Source organism: Podarcis cretensis, assembly GCF_951804945.1.
Source record: "Podarcis cretensis genome assembly, chromosome: 14".
Lineage (NCBI taxonomy): Eukaryota > Metazoa > Chordata > Lepidosauria > Squamata > Lacertidae > Podarcis > Podarcis cretensis.
In genome coordinates this window covers 27998965-28015904 of record NC_137183.1, presented here as the reverse complement: position 1 = coordinate 28015904, position 16940 = coordinate 27998965, and the positions used below count along the sequence as shown (strand labels likewise).

At 42.8% G+C, this 16940-nt stretch overlaps 1 protein-coding gene across 7 annotated transcripts in view; it reads right to left on the bottom strand.

Moving 5' to 3' along the window:
- Positions 1–16940, bottom strand: part of MAP2K5 (mitogen-activated protein kinase kinase 5) — a 127869-nt gene that overhangs the window by 10810 nt on the left and 100119 nt on the right. For 4 of the 7 annotated variants that reach the window (XM_079953024.1, XM_079953026.1, XM_079953025.1 and 1 more), the window contains 2 exons: positions 12882–12943; positions 9558–9603 (listed from right to left, as the gene is read on the bottom strand). In XM_079953024.1, coding sequence (XP_079809150.1) covers positions 9558–9603; positions 12882–12943 — 108 coding nt within the window. Of the gene's footprint in view, positions 1–9557; positions 9604–12881; positions 12944–13688; positions 13764–16940 lie in introns of those variants that run through there. The other 3 variants (XR_013832996.1, XR_013832997.1, XR_013832998.1) reach the window with 2 other exon arrangements.

The window sequence follows — 16940 nt, the reverse complement described above, 5'->3', positions numbered from 1 at the left end:
GCTTCGAGAGTTGCCATTTTAAAATCTCTCCTACAAAATCGCTGCAAACATTAATCATCCCCACACTTCAAATGTTCTGATATCCACCTGGCTACACTATTAAAATAAAACTTGCTGCCCCAGGGAAATCCTACTTATTCTTAATTGTTTTGAGGCTTTGATGGGCTTTTAATCTAAGATTAATTTATGCAATTTTAAATAACTCTTCTTATGATTAATAAGCTTGAAAATTAAAAGGAGTCTAAAGCAATTATAATGAGCATTTGGTCATAACCTCATTAGGAGAAGGAGTGAAGGATACAATGCTGGAATTCTTACAAGATTACAATTTAAGGTTACTTCCGGAGAAGTCAAATACAGCTCTCCAAATTGCAAAGGCAGATTAGGCCAGGTCAGTTGGGGGAAACATTGGCTATCTGGATCACCACACTAATGTCTCAGGAGCAGCCTAAGATGAAGCATTTGAGTGAGGGAGAGAATGGATCAGCGCAGACTGGAACACAGCCAAAAAAAAGGAAAAAAGCATGCTATTTTGGAAGTTGCTTTCTCTGGGCAGTAAAAGCACCAGTTACACTTCATTATTATTTCAAAATTACCAGGGTGTGTTAAGAACTTTGTGTACCAGCACCTCTTCCAGTGAGATAATATCTTGGTGGCTGGATCAGATTTAAAGCCTGTCTAGTCCGCCATCCTGTTCCCACAATGGCCCACCAGTTGCCTCTGGCAAGCACACAAATGGGTCATGGATGCAGAAACCCAGGGCCCCCTAACTGAATGAGCAGGCAGCAGGGCCCCCAAACACAGTGGAGCTGGCTCACTACATTTTAAGGAACTACACACTTTTATCTAAATCACCAGCCCCTCCAATATTTAAGCCCAGAGTCTAATTGTGCTCCTCTAACATGGGCAGGTCTGCAGAGGTGTCCCCAGCTTTCTTCTCTTGCACTTGCTTTAAGAAACACTACCTTTGTGGTGCTGGTTGCCTTACCTTCAATGGAAGGTAAAAAAACAAGGGTCTTAAGAGAAGCGAAGCCTGAGCCTGCCTGCCTTTGTATTTCTTTCTTTAAAATCAATGTTTAATTTAAAAATTAAAAAGTGGAGCAGGCTGCAAACACAAAGGTTGATTGAAGCAAAATTTAAATTCCTGTCAAGCCCATTGAAACACAGGGGCCCTTCATAGCCAATTAGTTGCTCCATGTGAATGCAGGCTAAACTTAGGCCTGGTCACCGTTAGCAGAGAGCAGACCCACTGTGAGGTGCTAGGAAGGGAAAAAATTAACTAAAATCAGGAGTGTATGAAATATTTATCCTCCCAGCTTATCACGATGGGGTTTTGCAAAGTGTAAATGAGACAAAAATCGATTCCTCGTCACCCTCAAATCAATCCCCCCAAATGGGTCAGGGCATCTGTTTCAGCTAAATTTTGTTTACTATGGCAGATTTTGCCTTAATTGTGGTTGTTTATCTCCCGCCGTCCCCGGGGCCCTAATCTCCCGATAACTAATACTTAACACTCATTCCACATCTAAAGCTACTTCGAATCCTCAACAGGTTTCAGAGCTCTTAAAATTATTGAAACTGCGGAGACAGGAGACAGAGTCGCTTTGTGAGAAGGGCATTCTCTTCTCTACAACCAGCTGGGTCCAATCACCACCAGGGATGGAGACAACAAAGGTGCTAAAAGGCTCTTTCACAATTGCGATTGCGCCACCGGGAATTCAGGGATAAAAATGAGCTTTGCTGGAGAACTGGGGGGTGGGGGGAAGAGAAAGAGAGAATCCAAACAAGGTTTGTGGCAGTCTAGCCAAAGAAAGTTACTGTCATAATGAAATGCTGTCAATCACCATGAAAATCCAATTAAGAGCTGTTCGGCATAGGCTCGCTTAAGCAGAAATACTTAAGACGTAATTTCGGCAACTCTACAAATGAGAAAGTGCTTCTGGAGTTATTTAAAAGAAGATCAGGAGCTCCTCCCACAAACCAGTTTCTCATAGTTCCCTATGAAACAGAAAATGCTTCATAGCCATAGATGAACCCATTTTAGGAATGCTTTAAAGGTGGACCAATCCCATTACTACATCCCTTACAGAGAATCATCCCACAGACCTAAATTTGCACTCAGGAATATTTTTTCAAAGGCATAGCATTGTACAGACATTTATTTAATATTTATATTACCCAATGAGAACTGTAGACCCATCATGGACAGGGTTTATTTTAACGCAAAGGGGAAATTCCCATCTTTGTACCTCTGCAATTAGTAACTGCCAATTCAATCCATCCTGTTCCAGTTGAATGTTTATTTTTATCTTTTTAGATGTATCATTAAGGGACTTGAAGGCAAACATTGTTCTCCTCACTGGGACTTGTGTAGGAGGAATCCCCCCTGAGGACTATGTCCTAGATTAACAAGTACGGTAAGTGTTGACTTTTCTGTATCAGTTCAAATATTGGCACATGGATCTTCGTAAACATTACCAAAGGACACATGGGGAAATGGTGGTGTCCTTCATTCAGGGAAAACAGCTTTCAACTTTCAGTGAATGTGGAAAACGCTTTCAGACAGTGGGTGGCTTCTGGGGAAAGGGCCTTCTTCGTGGTGGCCCCCTACCATTGAACACTCTTACCAGGTAAGCTTGCCTGATGCCTGCCTTACCTTCCTGGTGTCAAGGAAAATACCTGTTTATTTTCACAGACCTTTCAGCAGATTTACTCCTTGTCAAATTTGTTTTATGCTGCTTTTGTTTAAGTTTTAATGTGGCTGTATTTTAAACTGATTGTTTTGTCTTTCATTATGACACATTGGAATATTTATCTTGAAGGAAAGGGCACAAATAATAAACAATAGAGAAAAAGTAACCTTATCATGTGCTGCAGATAAGTCTAACTGCTTGAGAGGAATAAATCAGCCTACAGCTTCACTATGTAGGCAATACTAATGTACAATGAAGTAGCTGCACAGCCATGGCTGGGTTTCAGTTGCACAAATCTGATCTCGTAGAGAAGTTCAAAAAGGGACAACAGCAAGTGTGGCTATTTTTCTGTTTTCTTATGTTTTTAGTTTAAGCTGATAATTGCAACTATTTCCCAGTGTTTTTGTAAAAACTGGATATATTGTGCAAATCATACAGCCATTCTATTTTGTTACAGCTTTACTACTTTGGGATAACAGCCTGTTTTGCTGGGGCAGGGCAGGGGGCTGGTGTCCCATGAAGCCACCAGTGCAGCAAGGAAAGGAATGCTGGTTCAGTTATACAGGACAATGGAGATGAGCCTCCTTTCCTTCTCCACTTGCATGTAGAGTGAGGGTGTTGCTGCCCTGACTGACTAAGCCGGTGCTGCAACATTAACAAGTTCACTATGTGATCCCTGACTGGCTGGGATCCTGCAGTGAAGGAGCTTTTTCAAGTTAAAAAAACAAGGCATTGAAGCAAATTCAAAGAAACAAGGACTACAATGTGTGTGTGTGTGTGTGTGTGTGTGTGTGTGTGTGTGAGAGAGAGAGAGAGAGAGAGAGAGAGAGAGAGAGAGAGAGAAGAGCGGAATGTAAGGCTTATGAATGCCAATCCTTTCATATCCAACCCCCAAATGGCAACTTCTGCAGGACAAATCAGACCTCATAAAAATTTGGTGCAGCGTTTGTAATCTCATTCACCAATGCTTCCTGCTCAGATGTCCTCCCAGCTCACCTTGCTTCCTGCACTGCAAGGGATGGGTGAATGCTGGACTGCTGCACCGTGCTTCTCTGGGGCACAATCTGGCAGGAATGCTCGTTGGAAGTGTTTGGTAGGAGAGGAGGGAGAAGAGGAAGCCCTTGTGACTGAGACTAGAAAAAGAGAGGCAGAGTGGCAGGTCTTGACTTCTGTGGGTACCAGGAAGGAGGAGGAGGAGGAGTGAAGGCTAAGCTGCCATTCTGCTATGGGCTGAGCTGATGGGGTCCTGCAGCGGAGGGTGCTTCAGATGAGGAACGGCCTTAAGAAACACTCTGGTTTGCTCTTAACTTTCTATCAATAGTACACGCTTCACTAGCAAACCCACCAAGGGACCGCAACAGCATCTGAAAAAACACAGCCATGCAAAAGCCCCAGAAAACGGGGCCATCTTTTTAAACAATTCTCAAAAGCAGGCCGGTGCTACTGGGAGACAATTTCCATGTTAGCATGCTTGCTGAAACACTCTCTGCCACTGAACAGCGAGAACAGATAATAACCATTAGTAAATCAAACTCCTTGGCAATATCCAGCTGTGCCTCGCACATTTACATACAGATAGAATGGGTATATGTTTTTAATATGTATGCGATAACGCACTTTCCCCACAGCTGAAGTGTGTCTTACAAAAGGAGGAGGCGAATGGGAACGCATTGCCATGAGATAATAAAGTGGCCTAGATAAAGTATTAGCCAGCGATTGATCTCAAACAGGGGAAGGCTGCCTCTCTCTGACCCGGTTACTTACTATGCATAGATTCCATTAAATAGAGCTTAGGAACTGAAAGCTTCAGGAAAACGGTGCCACTGAGGCCGAGATCGACGGCGTCTGGGTTGGAGTGCGCAAATGTATAGCCTCCTGTCCCATGTGAATTCCTGTGGCATTCAGCCACACCTGGAGAACACACCTCCATCAGATAAAAGTGAGTCTCCCACCAAGCCAAAGCCTGATTTAGATTTTAAATGGAGGTGCAGTAGTGTAAACAAATCTTTGCATATTTTTCTGAGAACTTGTGGATTCTATCCTGATATCAAGGCAGAAAAAGTGCTTTAAAGAAACTAAAAATGATTCCCATCTATAAGCATGCAGGATGAATGAAATGATGGCTCTTTTTTACTTGCTCAAATAGCTCAAGAATGACGCAAGCTTTCATGTTCCACAGAAGTCTTCATCATCAGGCAAAATATCTGAAAAGTGTGGTGAAGCAGACAGTGACTGACTTGGAACAGGGAGACTTGGGCATGAAGCTCGCTGGGTGACCTTGGGCCAGTCAGACATTCTCAACCTAAAAGACTTTGTAGGGCTGTTGTGAGGGCAGAATGGGATCTGAAGGCAGCTCTGTTTAGGGAAGCTTTTAATGTTTGATATATTACAGTATTTTAATATTTTTTTTGGAAGCCGCCCAGAGTGGTTGGGGAAGCCCAGCCAGATGGGTGGGGTATAAATAATAAATTATTATTATTATTATTATTATTATTATTGTTGTTGTTGTTGTCACTATCCCAAGCTCCTTGGAGAAAGGACATCATACTAATAGGATAAAATAATAAATACATAGAATAGGTTCTTGCATGTCCAAGTGTGGGATAGTTCTTCAGTCAAGTGTCAGACAGTGGTACCTCAGGTTAAGTACTTAATTCGTTCCAGAGGTCCATTCTTAACCTGAAACCATTCTTAACCTGAAGAACCACTTTAGCTAATGGGGCCTCCCGCTGCTGCTGCACTGCCAGAGCACAATTTCTGTTCTCATTCTAAAGCAAAGTTCTTAACCTGAGGTAATATTTCTGGGTTAGCGGAGTCTGTAACCTGAAGCGTATGTAACCTGAAGCATATGTAACCTGAGGTACCACTGTATATTTTATCAGGCACTTGGCTCAATGTGAATTATTTCACTGATTTTCAGAGTCTTTTGCTTTGTGCTTACATGGAGCTTATACGAACACTTTTTGAGACTCATTGGCCACCTGCACCTAGTTAAACTGGCCTGTCAAAGCTGTTTCCTGGGGTGTGGCCGCTGTCACATGATGACAGCTTCTAGGCGCCATGGGTGAGAGCTGAGTGCAGGGTGGGGACCAAGGTGGACCAACTATCCAAGAAGGATCTGGTGCCTTCCAGATGTTTTTGGATTGCAACTCCCATCAGACCCAGCTAGAACAACTGTGCTGGCTGGGCCTGATGGGAGCTGTACTCCAAAGCACCTGAAAGGTAACAGGTTGGTGAAAGCTGCTGTAGGTCATTTGTAAGTCATTCATGAGCAGTGAGAGGAGGGATAAAAATAGATGCTTCCAGTTCTCTGGATATTAGCCACTGGAGATATTGGGACCATGCAGGCAATTTAATATAATTAAAGGGTGGCAGCAAAATGAAGACAGCTGAGCTCCAGTCTTTTCCCACTCTCTGTTAATGATCGCTAACTTATTATATGCATTTCAGAAAGCCAGGTTTTTAAGGGTTTGTTATAACCTCCCATCCTGATGCAGCTCCCATCAAAGTTAGTAGCATCATTTCCACTAGGAGTTGGCCTTGGCCACATTCCACCAGGAGGTTTTGCTGCAAAAGCCCCATTTAAAATGGATTGAAATGCAATAGGACAGCAGCAGAAATAAGATTTGGTAGTACACAGTGTTTTTGGTCTTTGTTTCTTCTCTCTCTTTTTCTTTGTGTGTGTTTGAGTCCAAAGAATCAGAGGAAGCTTTTTAAGAGTGAATTAGGGACTTCCATTGCATGCAAAGATAGGCTCTGGCAGATTGAGCCGACAACACTAAATGTGGGTCCAATGGTCAAGAAGGCAGTTTCTGCACTTACTGTAAAGAGAAGTGAGGGGCAGATGGGGCTCATCAATCTGGAAAAGTAGCCCATCTAGGAGAAGGAAAACTCTGACTCTAAATCTCTGCTGCCTTGTGGGATATCTTCGGGAGAAGGAAAGGCTAAGGAGTAAACCCTACATAAATCCAGAGTGGAGTCCCTAAGATGGTTGGGTGGTGCCTCATTCTGGCAACTCCTACAGCCAAGCTGGTGCCCAACATATTGCTCTGCTTTCCTTTGGACCACATCAGTGAGGTTGAGAGGGGGGTCTTGCTGTCTAAGCAGCCCAGGACCTCCATACACACTGTCCAAGCTTGTGCTCCAGGGAGGTAACTTTGACACTCCTAACGTAGAGGGTTAATCCCTGGAGGCACAATCCATTCTCTCTCAAAACAGACAGATGCCAACAATAACATTACAAAGCCAGAGAGAGAGAGAGAGAGAGAGAGAGAGAGAGAGAGACTCGTTTATCCATTAAGCTTTCAAAAGTCTTGCCCATCCCTTGTTCCATTGTCCAGATCACTTACTGCCACTTCTCTCTTTCTGGTAACCCCAATGCCTGCAGAGTTACTTGCTGGAACTGCCACTGAGAAGGGCCTGTCATGGGTCACCACAAACAAGGCAGTCCTGATTAGGTCCATGTGACCTGATCTCTGGAGCATAAGCAAGGAAGAATCTGATGACAAAACAAAATCCAGGACACAATGCGCCAGGAACGTCTGTGCAAGAGCCGTTGGCGTCTCTGCACAAGCAACATCCCCCTTCTCTTTTGGGTCTATGACTGTGGCATCAAGCAAGGCATCAATCAGACTTCTCAACACAGTCAGAGGCCCCTTTCAATACTGAGTGGCCAGGCTTCAGAAGCCATTTGCAGTGAAGGGAAAGCAACGTGGAAGAAAGTGTTAATTTTTATATATATATTAAAAAAGAGTCTTTTTTAAAAAGCCATTGTGCATTTTTTTAATTATTAAAGGGGGGATGGGAGAAGATTATGAGTAGGACCCGACACTTCAGGGCAGGTAGTTGGAAAGATATATAACTCTATGTCGTTGTTCCTATAGGCACTCACCCCTTGGCCTCCGTCTTTATGACTTTACACCCTGGAGTGGTGTTACAGCTTCCGAACACGCACATATATACTGAGGGTTGGAAGCGCGATCTGCAGATGTTTTATTTATAAGTGGCAGGCCTATTGCATCACGGAAAACATGCATTTACAAAGAGATACAGGTTTTATGAAACCCCATTCTGTTGGTTTAATAGTCAAGCTACCCAGCCACAGAATAATAACAACGCATCAGGTAAATGCATCTCCATCTCTAGAACCTGTTCCAAGTTCTCTCATATGTGACTAAGTGCAGGAACCTTCCAACCATCAAAAGTTAATAAAAAAAGAGAGAGCGGCAAATTAAGGCAGCCTCAACCATCACTACCCAGAGACAGAATGGACGGTGTGGGGGAGAAATACAAAGTTCCTCCTCACGAAGGTATTTCTGCAATTGCTTAACAGCTCTCTTCGGCAGTAACAGAAATTACTCACATCCAGATTTATAAACATGGTCACATATCTGACAAACGTGATGCCCATGCAGAGGAAGAGTTGCAGAGGGAGGTGGCACCTCTAGGGCCTCAACTAGCACAGTGGCATTTTAGACTTTTTCCTTTTTCACACACACTTTGCTCCTGCCATATTGAAATCTCCTTTGGAGCATTGTTTCAGGAATGTCCTTGCCTCTGCCACAGGTGAGGCAGCAACCCTCCGTTGCTTTAGACGTTTTGGCGGAGACTCTTCTTTTTGCCCAGATCCTGTTTTATTTGTTAATGAATTTCTGTTTTATTCACTTTTATCTGCTTTGATGTGTTTTTATTTGCTGTTTTACTGGTCCTAGGTTGTGATTTGGCTTTTGTTTTAATTTTTTTAATGGTGGATTGTTTATTTTTTAGACTGCACACTGCTCAGAGATTTCTAAAATACTAAGCTGTATATAGATGTTTTTCAATCAATAAAAGTGGTAGAGTACACAGCTGTTTGAGGAATGCAGGCCAAACCCCTGCCCCCCCCCCCACCGGTGTTCAATTCTGTGGCATTCTGTGCAATAGTCTAACATACTTCTACAAAAATTCAATAAAGTTTACTTAAAAAATAAATAAATCTGTGACTCTTGGCCATGGTTATTTCATTCTGTTGGGAAAACATAACTCATCTTAGCTTCCTCCCAGTTCTCTACTGGGAAAGTAGAGGAACCTATTTAACCTCTCAAGAACAAAGGTGATCTATGGGTAAAAGTGTATTGAAGGGATTTTGTTTGAATAAAATAAAATAAAAATGTTTCATTATTATACAAAGTTCAGCATGGGCAGAAACAAAGGGCAACTTAGAAAGGAAAAGACCATTAATGAGATTTATTGTTTATGATGTTTCTGCTCTTGCCATTGTATTTAGTGAATTGTTATGCACTGATCATGTCAGAGAGCATGACTGTAAACCTAAAAGCAAAAGAAAGGACTTTAAAAAAGGAAAGAAGAAAAAAAAGGACAAAGGGCAACCTGTAGAAATGAAGACATTTCTCTTGGCAATTTGGTGAGGAAGAACATCACATCTAATCATGAAAAATTTCCATAGAAACCCTAAGATCAGCTTCGCACAGGATTATAGAACACCGCCAATGTATACTATAAGGGTTGATACAAATTTATAGAAATTACTGTAGAATTCAGTTTTTAAAAGTTTTTTTAAAAAGAAATAATTCAGCAAATTAAGGAAGAAATCTGAGTAATACCTAATACAGACAGCATCTTGCTTTGATCAAGAGACCTTTCAAACAAAATGTGTCCCATAACCACCATTATGATTCTGAAACCAAGATAGAAGCTTATGTGCGTTACGCCAACGTCTGCTGGCTGTCAGAGCTGGAAGCAAAATTTAGATTTAATGTTAGTTAACTTATGGAGGAAAAGCACCCCCAACAAACTTCTGCATGTCATAAATCAGCAAAACTTTTCTTGTTTGTGTTGTAATGAGAAGGCTGAAGATTTACTTACCATTAACTCTTCAGGGGCTGGGCGTTCCTTTGGCTGCTTTCTCATGCTGTGCAGCAACAACAAAAAACAGAACACAGATTTGGTGTGAAAAAGCACTAGTCATTTACTTCATTATCTTGGAATGCTGAAGATTTATTTTTTTAAAAGTCTCTTATTACAGATGACCAACAGTTAATGAAGAAAACCAACCCCAACCCCACCCTACAGAAGGCTTTAACTTGACTGCTTCTGCCACCATGAATTAAGGTGGGCACCACCAGGCACTCCACAATGGCCCCACACTGCAGCCTGTGCTATTTGCAAGGCTAATTTCAGTGGAGGGAGGGGACACAACACTTTGGCAACCCCTGGACCCCTTCCTTCCAGTTTGCTTGTTGCCGGGGCACTTCACACACATTACGTTTTTAGGTGTTCACTTAGATCCTCTTAGGCATACACATGTGAAATGTGTAGTGCGAGACAAATAGGTGTTATGCAAGTTTACTCACTAGGGGCCTGTGATTGGCCAACTCAGGTTTGCTGCTGTGTAGTGTGCTACATGCACCTCTACAGACATATAGAATTTTATTTGTATGTCGCCTTTCCATGGTTCAAACCATGCCCAAGGCAGTTTATAACATGGAAAAAAAATACATAAATACAATGTAACAAAACAATAAATAAAGAGTTAAAAAATACACAACTAAACCGAACAATTTCCATATAAACCACAAGATATAAAAGATAGATATAAAAAAAAACCCCAGCAACAATCCCCGACTCTCAACAAAACCCCCAAACACTGCAGTTCAAGAGTTTGTTCAGCAGCCTCAGATTTTGTCTCCATTATCTCCCCATCCTGATCAAGGAAGCTACGGCAACCAACTTATGTCTCCTCCCATTTTAGGGTACTTACCACAATAAGAATTTACATACAGGTGGGGTATATATAATAAAATTGTTGTTGCTGTTATTAAGCTTTTAAAAACAATTTGCACATATTAATACTTCACGAACTCTTACAACAGCCCTGTGGGCCAATATTATTATCCCTGTTGGAGGAGGGAGATAGATAGAATAGCACCCTAAGGTGAGCTGGTGAACCTGTGGTTGCAGTGAGATTTGAACTGGGAGGTTGGAGCCCATCTGGCTTACAGCTCACACTCTGAACCCCTAGGCTACACCAGTTTGTGCAAGTCAACCACTCTTCTGAGAGGTTAATAAAAGAAGCTATAGCTCAGTGATATAGCAAAATTTTCCCGTGCAGAAGATCTCAGGTTCAGTCCCTGGTAGCTTCTCCACAGCTGGGACAGATCACTGCCAGAAACCTTGGAGATTTGCTGCCAGGGTTGAAAATACTGAGCTAGACTGGAGCAATTGTTCTGACTCAACAGAAAGCAGCTTGCTATATGCCTAAAACATGTAGCATAGCATAGCGTGTGACCTGGGCAGTCCCACCTGCCACAACTTGAGAGCTTGCAGAGAACACAGTGCCCCTTGGAAGATCTCTAGTTGCCCTGTGCAGTTTTAATGGCACCAGGCACTGCTGCTGTGTAATCTTTGTCTGTTTCATAAATAACCATGTAGCACAAGCTCCAAAGAACTTAAAGGAGGACAAGTCAGCAGCAGGAGCACTTGGTGGATCGCTCCCCTTGTAACTAATAGCCATGCACAGCCCAACGGAGGGTTGCATTCTTGCAAGCCATTCAAAGCCGCCTTGGCAACCCTCTTAATCTGACATTCCAAAGTAGCTGGATCTCGTGGGAGAACAAGGCTATTATCTGCCATCATTTATGCTTCAGCCTGACATCTGTGGACATTTCTATAGAGGTTAGCCCTCCTCCTGCCTCAATTAAAAATATATAAAAACGATATGTTTTCAGATTAATCTCTGGGAAGAGACAGAAAGGTACAGCCCCCTGCACCTCAGTCAGCAAGAGCAGGATAGATCACCCACAATTATGGCTGCAGCGTAAAAACCTAATCTACCCGAAACTGGATCAGTCTTATAATAAACATAAGCCTTGTATTTATTATTTCAATTAACTGTAAAGTCACACTGTTAATTCTTCTGTCAGAACATCATCCTTTGGGACACTCTAGAGAAGGTTCTCTCACATTAGTGTAAATTCGCATAATCTGAATGTATCCAAATGCCTCTTTGCGTAAGAAGCCGATTCCTGGACACTTCTTTGGTAGTAAATTTGTGGCTGGCAATCAAACTTTTATTTCCAAAGAAAAGGGGATTTAGAACCATGGAACCTATGGGTGTTTTCTGGGAATCAGTTTTGATGGTGAGTATCCATATATTTTTACACATGGATTCCTATGATAGTAGCTAATGGATGGCCTAATTCTGTGCAGTGTTGAGCATCCTCCTCCATCTCCAGCTTCTGCAAGGAAACATGTCTGAATCCAACAGTTCTCATAAAAGAGATCACCTATTCAGTTTGCCTAGAAGCTTAGGGGTTGTGTGCTTGCTTTGCACTGTTGAATTATGTCCATTGACAGTTTTTGTCCAGAAAGTTCATCTTGACAGGATAAAAAAGGCAATTGTTCTCCATTAAACCCAAATCATTTAGACCAAGCTCAATCTCTCTCTCTCATCCTTTATCGCCTGCTTATTAAGCTTTCTCTATAAATGAGACATTAAAACATGCCTTCATTGTAATAGGTTGTACTTAGATCTTTAACCTTTTGGTGCTCAGGAGATTCCTTTTTAAAACTAGATTCCTTTTTTTATATTAAAAAAAACACCCTAGTTAATTTTAGTGGCCTTCCACTGAATGAGGCAGTTTGTCTGGAAGAAGCAAAACATGCCCTACGGTGTGGTTTAAAATACGGTCCTTACTGAGAAGAGTACCCTCCCAAAGAAGAACTCCATAAAACCACTTCTAAATGAAAAGCCCATGAATTAATCAAGTGCATTGTTTACCCCATTTAAAAAGGTTGCCTGCTTTCCTAAGGAATATGAGAATGCCTGAATAATGGAGTTATAAATATGATTATCTGTCATCCTTATTTTTCCGAGTGATTTAAAACACAAACACACACACGAACACACCAATTCCTTGAGAATACACCCAAGATCCCCAACCGTTTATTAAAACAGGGGCGGGGGGTAAAAACTCTCCCTCTGAAGTGCTTTTATGACCCTTTGTGTAAATAACGTTTACATAATTTAAACAGTTTGCTCAGCTTTGCTGGCCCAGCTGCCCAAGGCCTGCCAAGTCCCTGGCGTCTCTGGGAGGATGCAGGGAAAGCCATAAGGTCCTGTGGTACTGTGGAGTTAATGGCATGTATCATTTACATTGAGGGCACGGCACATTTGCAAACGAAGCTTACCATTGAGTGATGAAGTGTACAAACGGCTCTGAGAACTCCCCAACCGGAAGGACAGGCGATTCCTGCAGTTGAGTTTGGATTGGGCAGGTGGGGGCAATGGGGGGAGGCGGGAGAGAAAGGAGGGAGACAACAAGAACAACAACATCAGAAAGTGAAAGTGCAATTTGTTAATTGTATAGTTGATTTCAGATGGAAAGCAAGCAGGGGATGATGTTGATTTCAAATACCAGACTGTGTACGTGTGGGGAGAGAGAGGGTGAAGCCGTGAGAATGTGTCAGAAATCCTGCATTTAGAAGTAATGAGTGTTATACAACGGGTAAGAATATGTAGAAATAAGACCAAGGGGAGGTAAAAAGGGACAATGATAGCCACGGGGCAGAAAAGAAGGTAGGGAAAGTGTAAATGAGAAATTAATGATTATTTAAGTAACACCCAAATGGTCTTGTAATTAACAAAGAGCTGGGAAATTATTCTTGTGTTGACCTTTGCTTCCTGCATCATAGTTGCTATTTATTTACACTTAGCAATCTCAAATCTTGTTAGAGTTAAGCAGGAGAGGCCAGGGGGGGTATATGGAGAACTAAATAAAAAAAAATTAAAAAATAGTAAATTGCAAGTTGAGCCAATGAACAACAAATCTATCAAAACACAAGGCTACCAAATGCATTTTAAAAAACTCAAGAAACATCCGTATTATTTTTCAAAGAGGAATATTTCATCAGCAAAATAGGGATTTACAAATTGAGGAGAGTTTCTGCCATCTCTCCCCCCCCCCGCCGCCCCCCAAGAATGACAGAGAGACTTGCCAGTGTTTATAGTGTAACAGCTCAGGATGTAATGAAATTGCACTGCGGAGTACTTTAACAGTCATCTCATTAGACCTACAGTTGGAACAAGAGAACCACATAAAACAGGAGTCAGCTGCAAATGACTCCGTTCTCATCTATTCTCATTTGCTATTAAAAATACCTTTCGGCAGCTTTTGCCACCGTTCCCCCCGCCCCCCACAACCTCCCCCCACCCCGTCCCTGAGTGCTTTGCAAAGTATGATGCATGCACCTATTTAAATTAACAAAGGAATGACTTATTTTAATCTTGCCGTGCTTTGGAGTGCTTTGGCCATTTGCAAGAGTCATATATCATCACATACAACCTTCCAGTGCTGCAGGCAAGAAACTCAGAGCGTGCAGCATTTGGTGGGAGCCAAACAATTTCTCTCGCACACAACTGTGTCAAATGCATGTGTGGGGTTCATTATGGAGGGTTGCGAGGGAAATAGCTTTGATGTGGTGCGGGAAGGAGGGGTGGGGGGAATTAAAAAAAAAAGAAGAAGAAACAGAAGAGGAAAGGAGATGATGATGATGATAAAAGCCAGCTTCACAATACATGCGCGCATATCATTATCAATGGCGGCAGGGAGAAGCGACCACCGAGCTGCTGACGTGATTAGTAAATATACATATAATTGCAGCGGCCAATTATCAGAAAAATGAGAGTGGTAATTACAAGACAGAAAATTAACTAGAACTCTTATTAAGGCTTTGTTTCCGATTCAAACAATCGGAAATTGCAGCAAAATACAATTAAATCAAAAGTAAGTGAAGAGTAAAAGGCGACAGTGTTCTGAGGGGCTGCCTTTGACACACACTTTTGAGGATTCTGCCATGTGGGGAGGGCAACTTTGAACCTGGCAGCTGAATGAGTCGCAGAAGGTACAGCTGCCACTTGTATCTCGTGGCTCTTGCTAACACCACCACCAAAAAGAGGCTTCGCACAAGAAGCACGTGCAGGTGTCACTTATTCAGCAAGGATGACAAGCCGTCATGGCGCAGGTCAAGCGTGCAAAGCCTGTTACGTACTTTCTTTCAGGAATCTTGCTAACAGCCCTGTCAGGTAGAACGATGCCACTGTTCTCACATTGTAGGTGTGTTAGTGGAGGGTGTGTGTGTCAGGACTTGGGTCCACAGTGGGTATTGGGCTAGAGACCGAGCCCGGGAGAGGCGAGTAGGAGTGGTCTTGGCTGAGGATCTGCCTGCGCACCACCACCCGCTTCTGGCCGAAGGAGGGAACTGCAAGTCTTTTTGCACCCACGGTGCAGAGGTGTTCCTTGTAAAAGGTCAATGCACCAGGTCAGGCTAACTTTCTGGTCTGGGCTAAGCAACAAGGGGGAGACCCGCGTTTACTGACTGCAGACCACTTTGCCAAACCCATGAACCCTGAGAAGGAGAGAGAGCACTGGCTTGGTTTAACTCAGTGAGAGCTTGAGGCCGAAGCAAGATTTGAACTGCAGACTTTGGCAGAAGTGTGAGTTACGAAAGTGGTGGTTAATAAGAAGGGAGGAGTCCACCACACAAATTAGCCTTACTTCCATGAATTTGTCTATCAATGGCTACTAAGCTTGATGGCTATGTTCTACCTCCACTGTCAGAGGCAGTATATTTCTGGAAACCGAAGAAGGGGAGAGTGCTGTTTCGCTTGCTACCTACTGGGGCATCTGGTTGGCCACTGTGAGAACCGGATGTTGGACTAAATGGGCCTCCTTTGGGTTGCTCTCCTTACGTTCTTATGTTAAGGTCCTCCAAAAGCCTCACACCAGCTCTCCATGATATACCAGTTTGCTTCCTTTCTTATTTTACCCAGCCTCAACTTTGAGAGGCTGATCCTGGGGGCAGCCCAAGTTATGGCATTAAAAAAAGAGAGAAAGGGAGTAGAAGAAAAGAGGGAGAGAAGGAAAACCAACCCAAGCGCTTTGTATAACTCCAGTTTTGAGTACAGAGAAGGGCAATGTGTGTGTGTGGTGGGGGAGAGGGATGTTTTGAGTGATGCCTTTGCCTTGTGAATAATGAACAGTTCAGGAAGGTCAACCCATTACAACAGAAGCTGTTTAATTATTAATTATGCCCAATCTATGAGCAAAAGGACAAGTTCAGAATGTTTAATATGTGGTAAACCCCAAACAGGCCCTCACTTGGCATTTTGCTATTAGCACTCGTCAGCAAGGAGCTCAAGCATAACAAGGAAAGCACAGCAGCAGAAAATCTGAGCAAGGTATTGGGGTGGGGTGGGGAGGGAGGGAGGCAGCTGAACTTTAAACTCACTCCCTAGTATTTAATTTGTGGAAGTGACAGCCCTCCAGGTGCAGAGCTGAACTCTTTGACCAAAGGGGGTGGAATCTGCGTTTCCCCCCCCCTCTACTTGACCAGAGCGGCAGAATTTTTAGGGGCACCAAGATCCTTTGCAATACTGCAGCACTGAGTAGGATCCAGGTTATTCCCCAGAATCCTCTGATTCTTTCACTCAGTGCCTTTGATTGCACAAACACGGAGCTGATTAGTAACTTTCCTATATCCAAGGCCTGCGGGGTTGTTTCTGTTTCTGGCAATTCTTCCTCTGTTTCTCAACTTCACAGGCTGAGTGTCAACACATAGGCAGCCAAAATGGCAGAACCACAACCCCATGAATAAAAGGGAGGTATCAGCATGTCTGGAGGAATTCTGGGTGTTTCATGGAATCACAGAATTGTAGAGTTGGAAGGAACCATAAGTGTCATCTAGTCCAACCTCCTGCACTGCAGGAATCTTCTGCCCAACATGGCAGTATAATATATATTTTAAAACCCAGAACAGGGTTAAATAAATCCAAAACTGCAGCAACAAAAATGAACAAAGTGTACATGAGGTTGTTTGTCAGCATTCAGTTCTGGGTAAAGCCCCTCTGCTTGAGGAGGGATGCCTGAGAGCCCTTAGAGGTGTGGATCAGGCCAGCTGAGCCTTCAAAAGGTGCCCAGAGAAGTTAAGCCTCCCGGACAATTGTGCCTGTGATCCAAGAGTTATTCCCCAGCATCCTTTGATCTTTTCCCTTAACACCTTTGATCACACGCAAACACACAGCTGCTCAGCAAGTTCTCCATACTAACAGGCTGCATGTTACCCCCAGTATATAATAATATACAAATCATTAAAATTTATTAGGAAGGTGCAGGATTAAAATTATCAAGCTCTATTGAGAAACAAGTAAAAAAATGCAATTACACATCACCTGTGAACTACAGCAGGGAT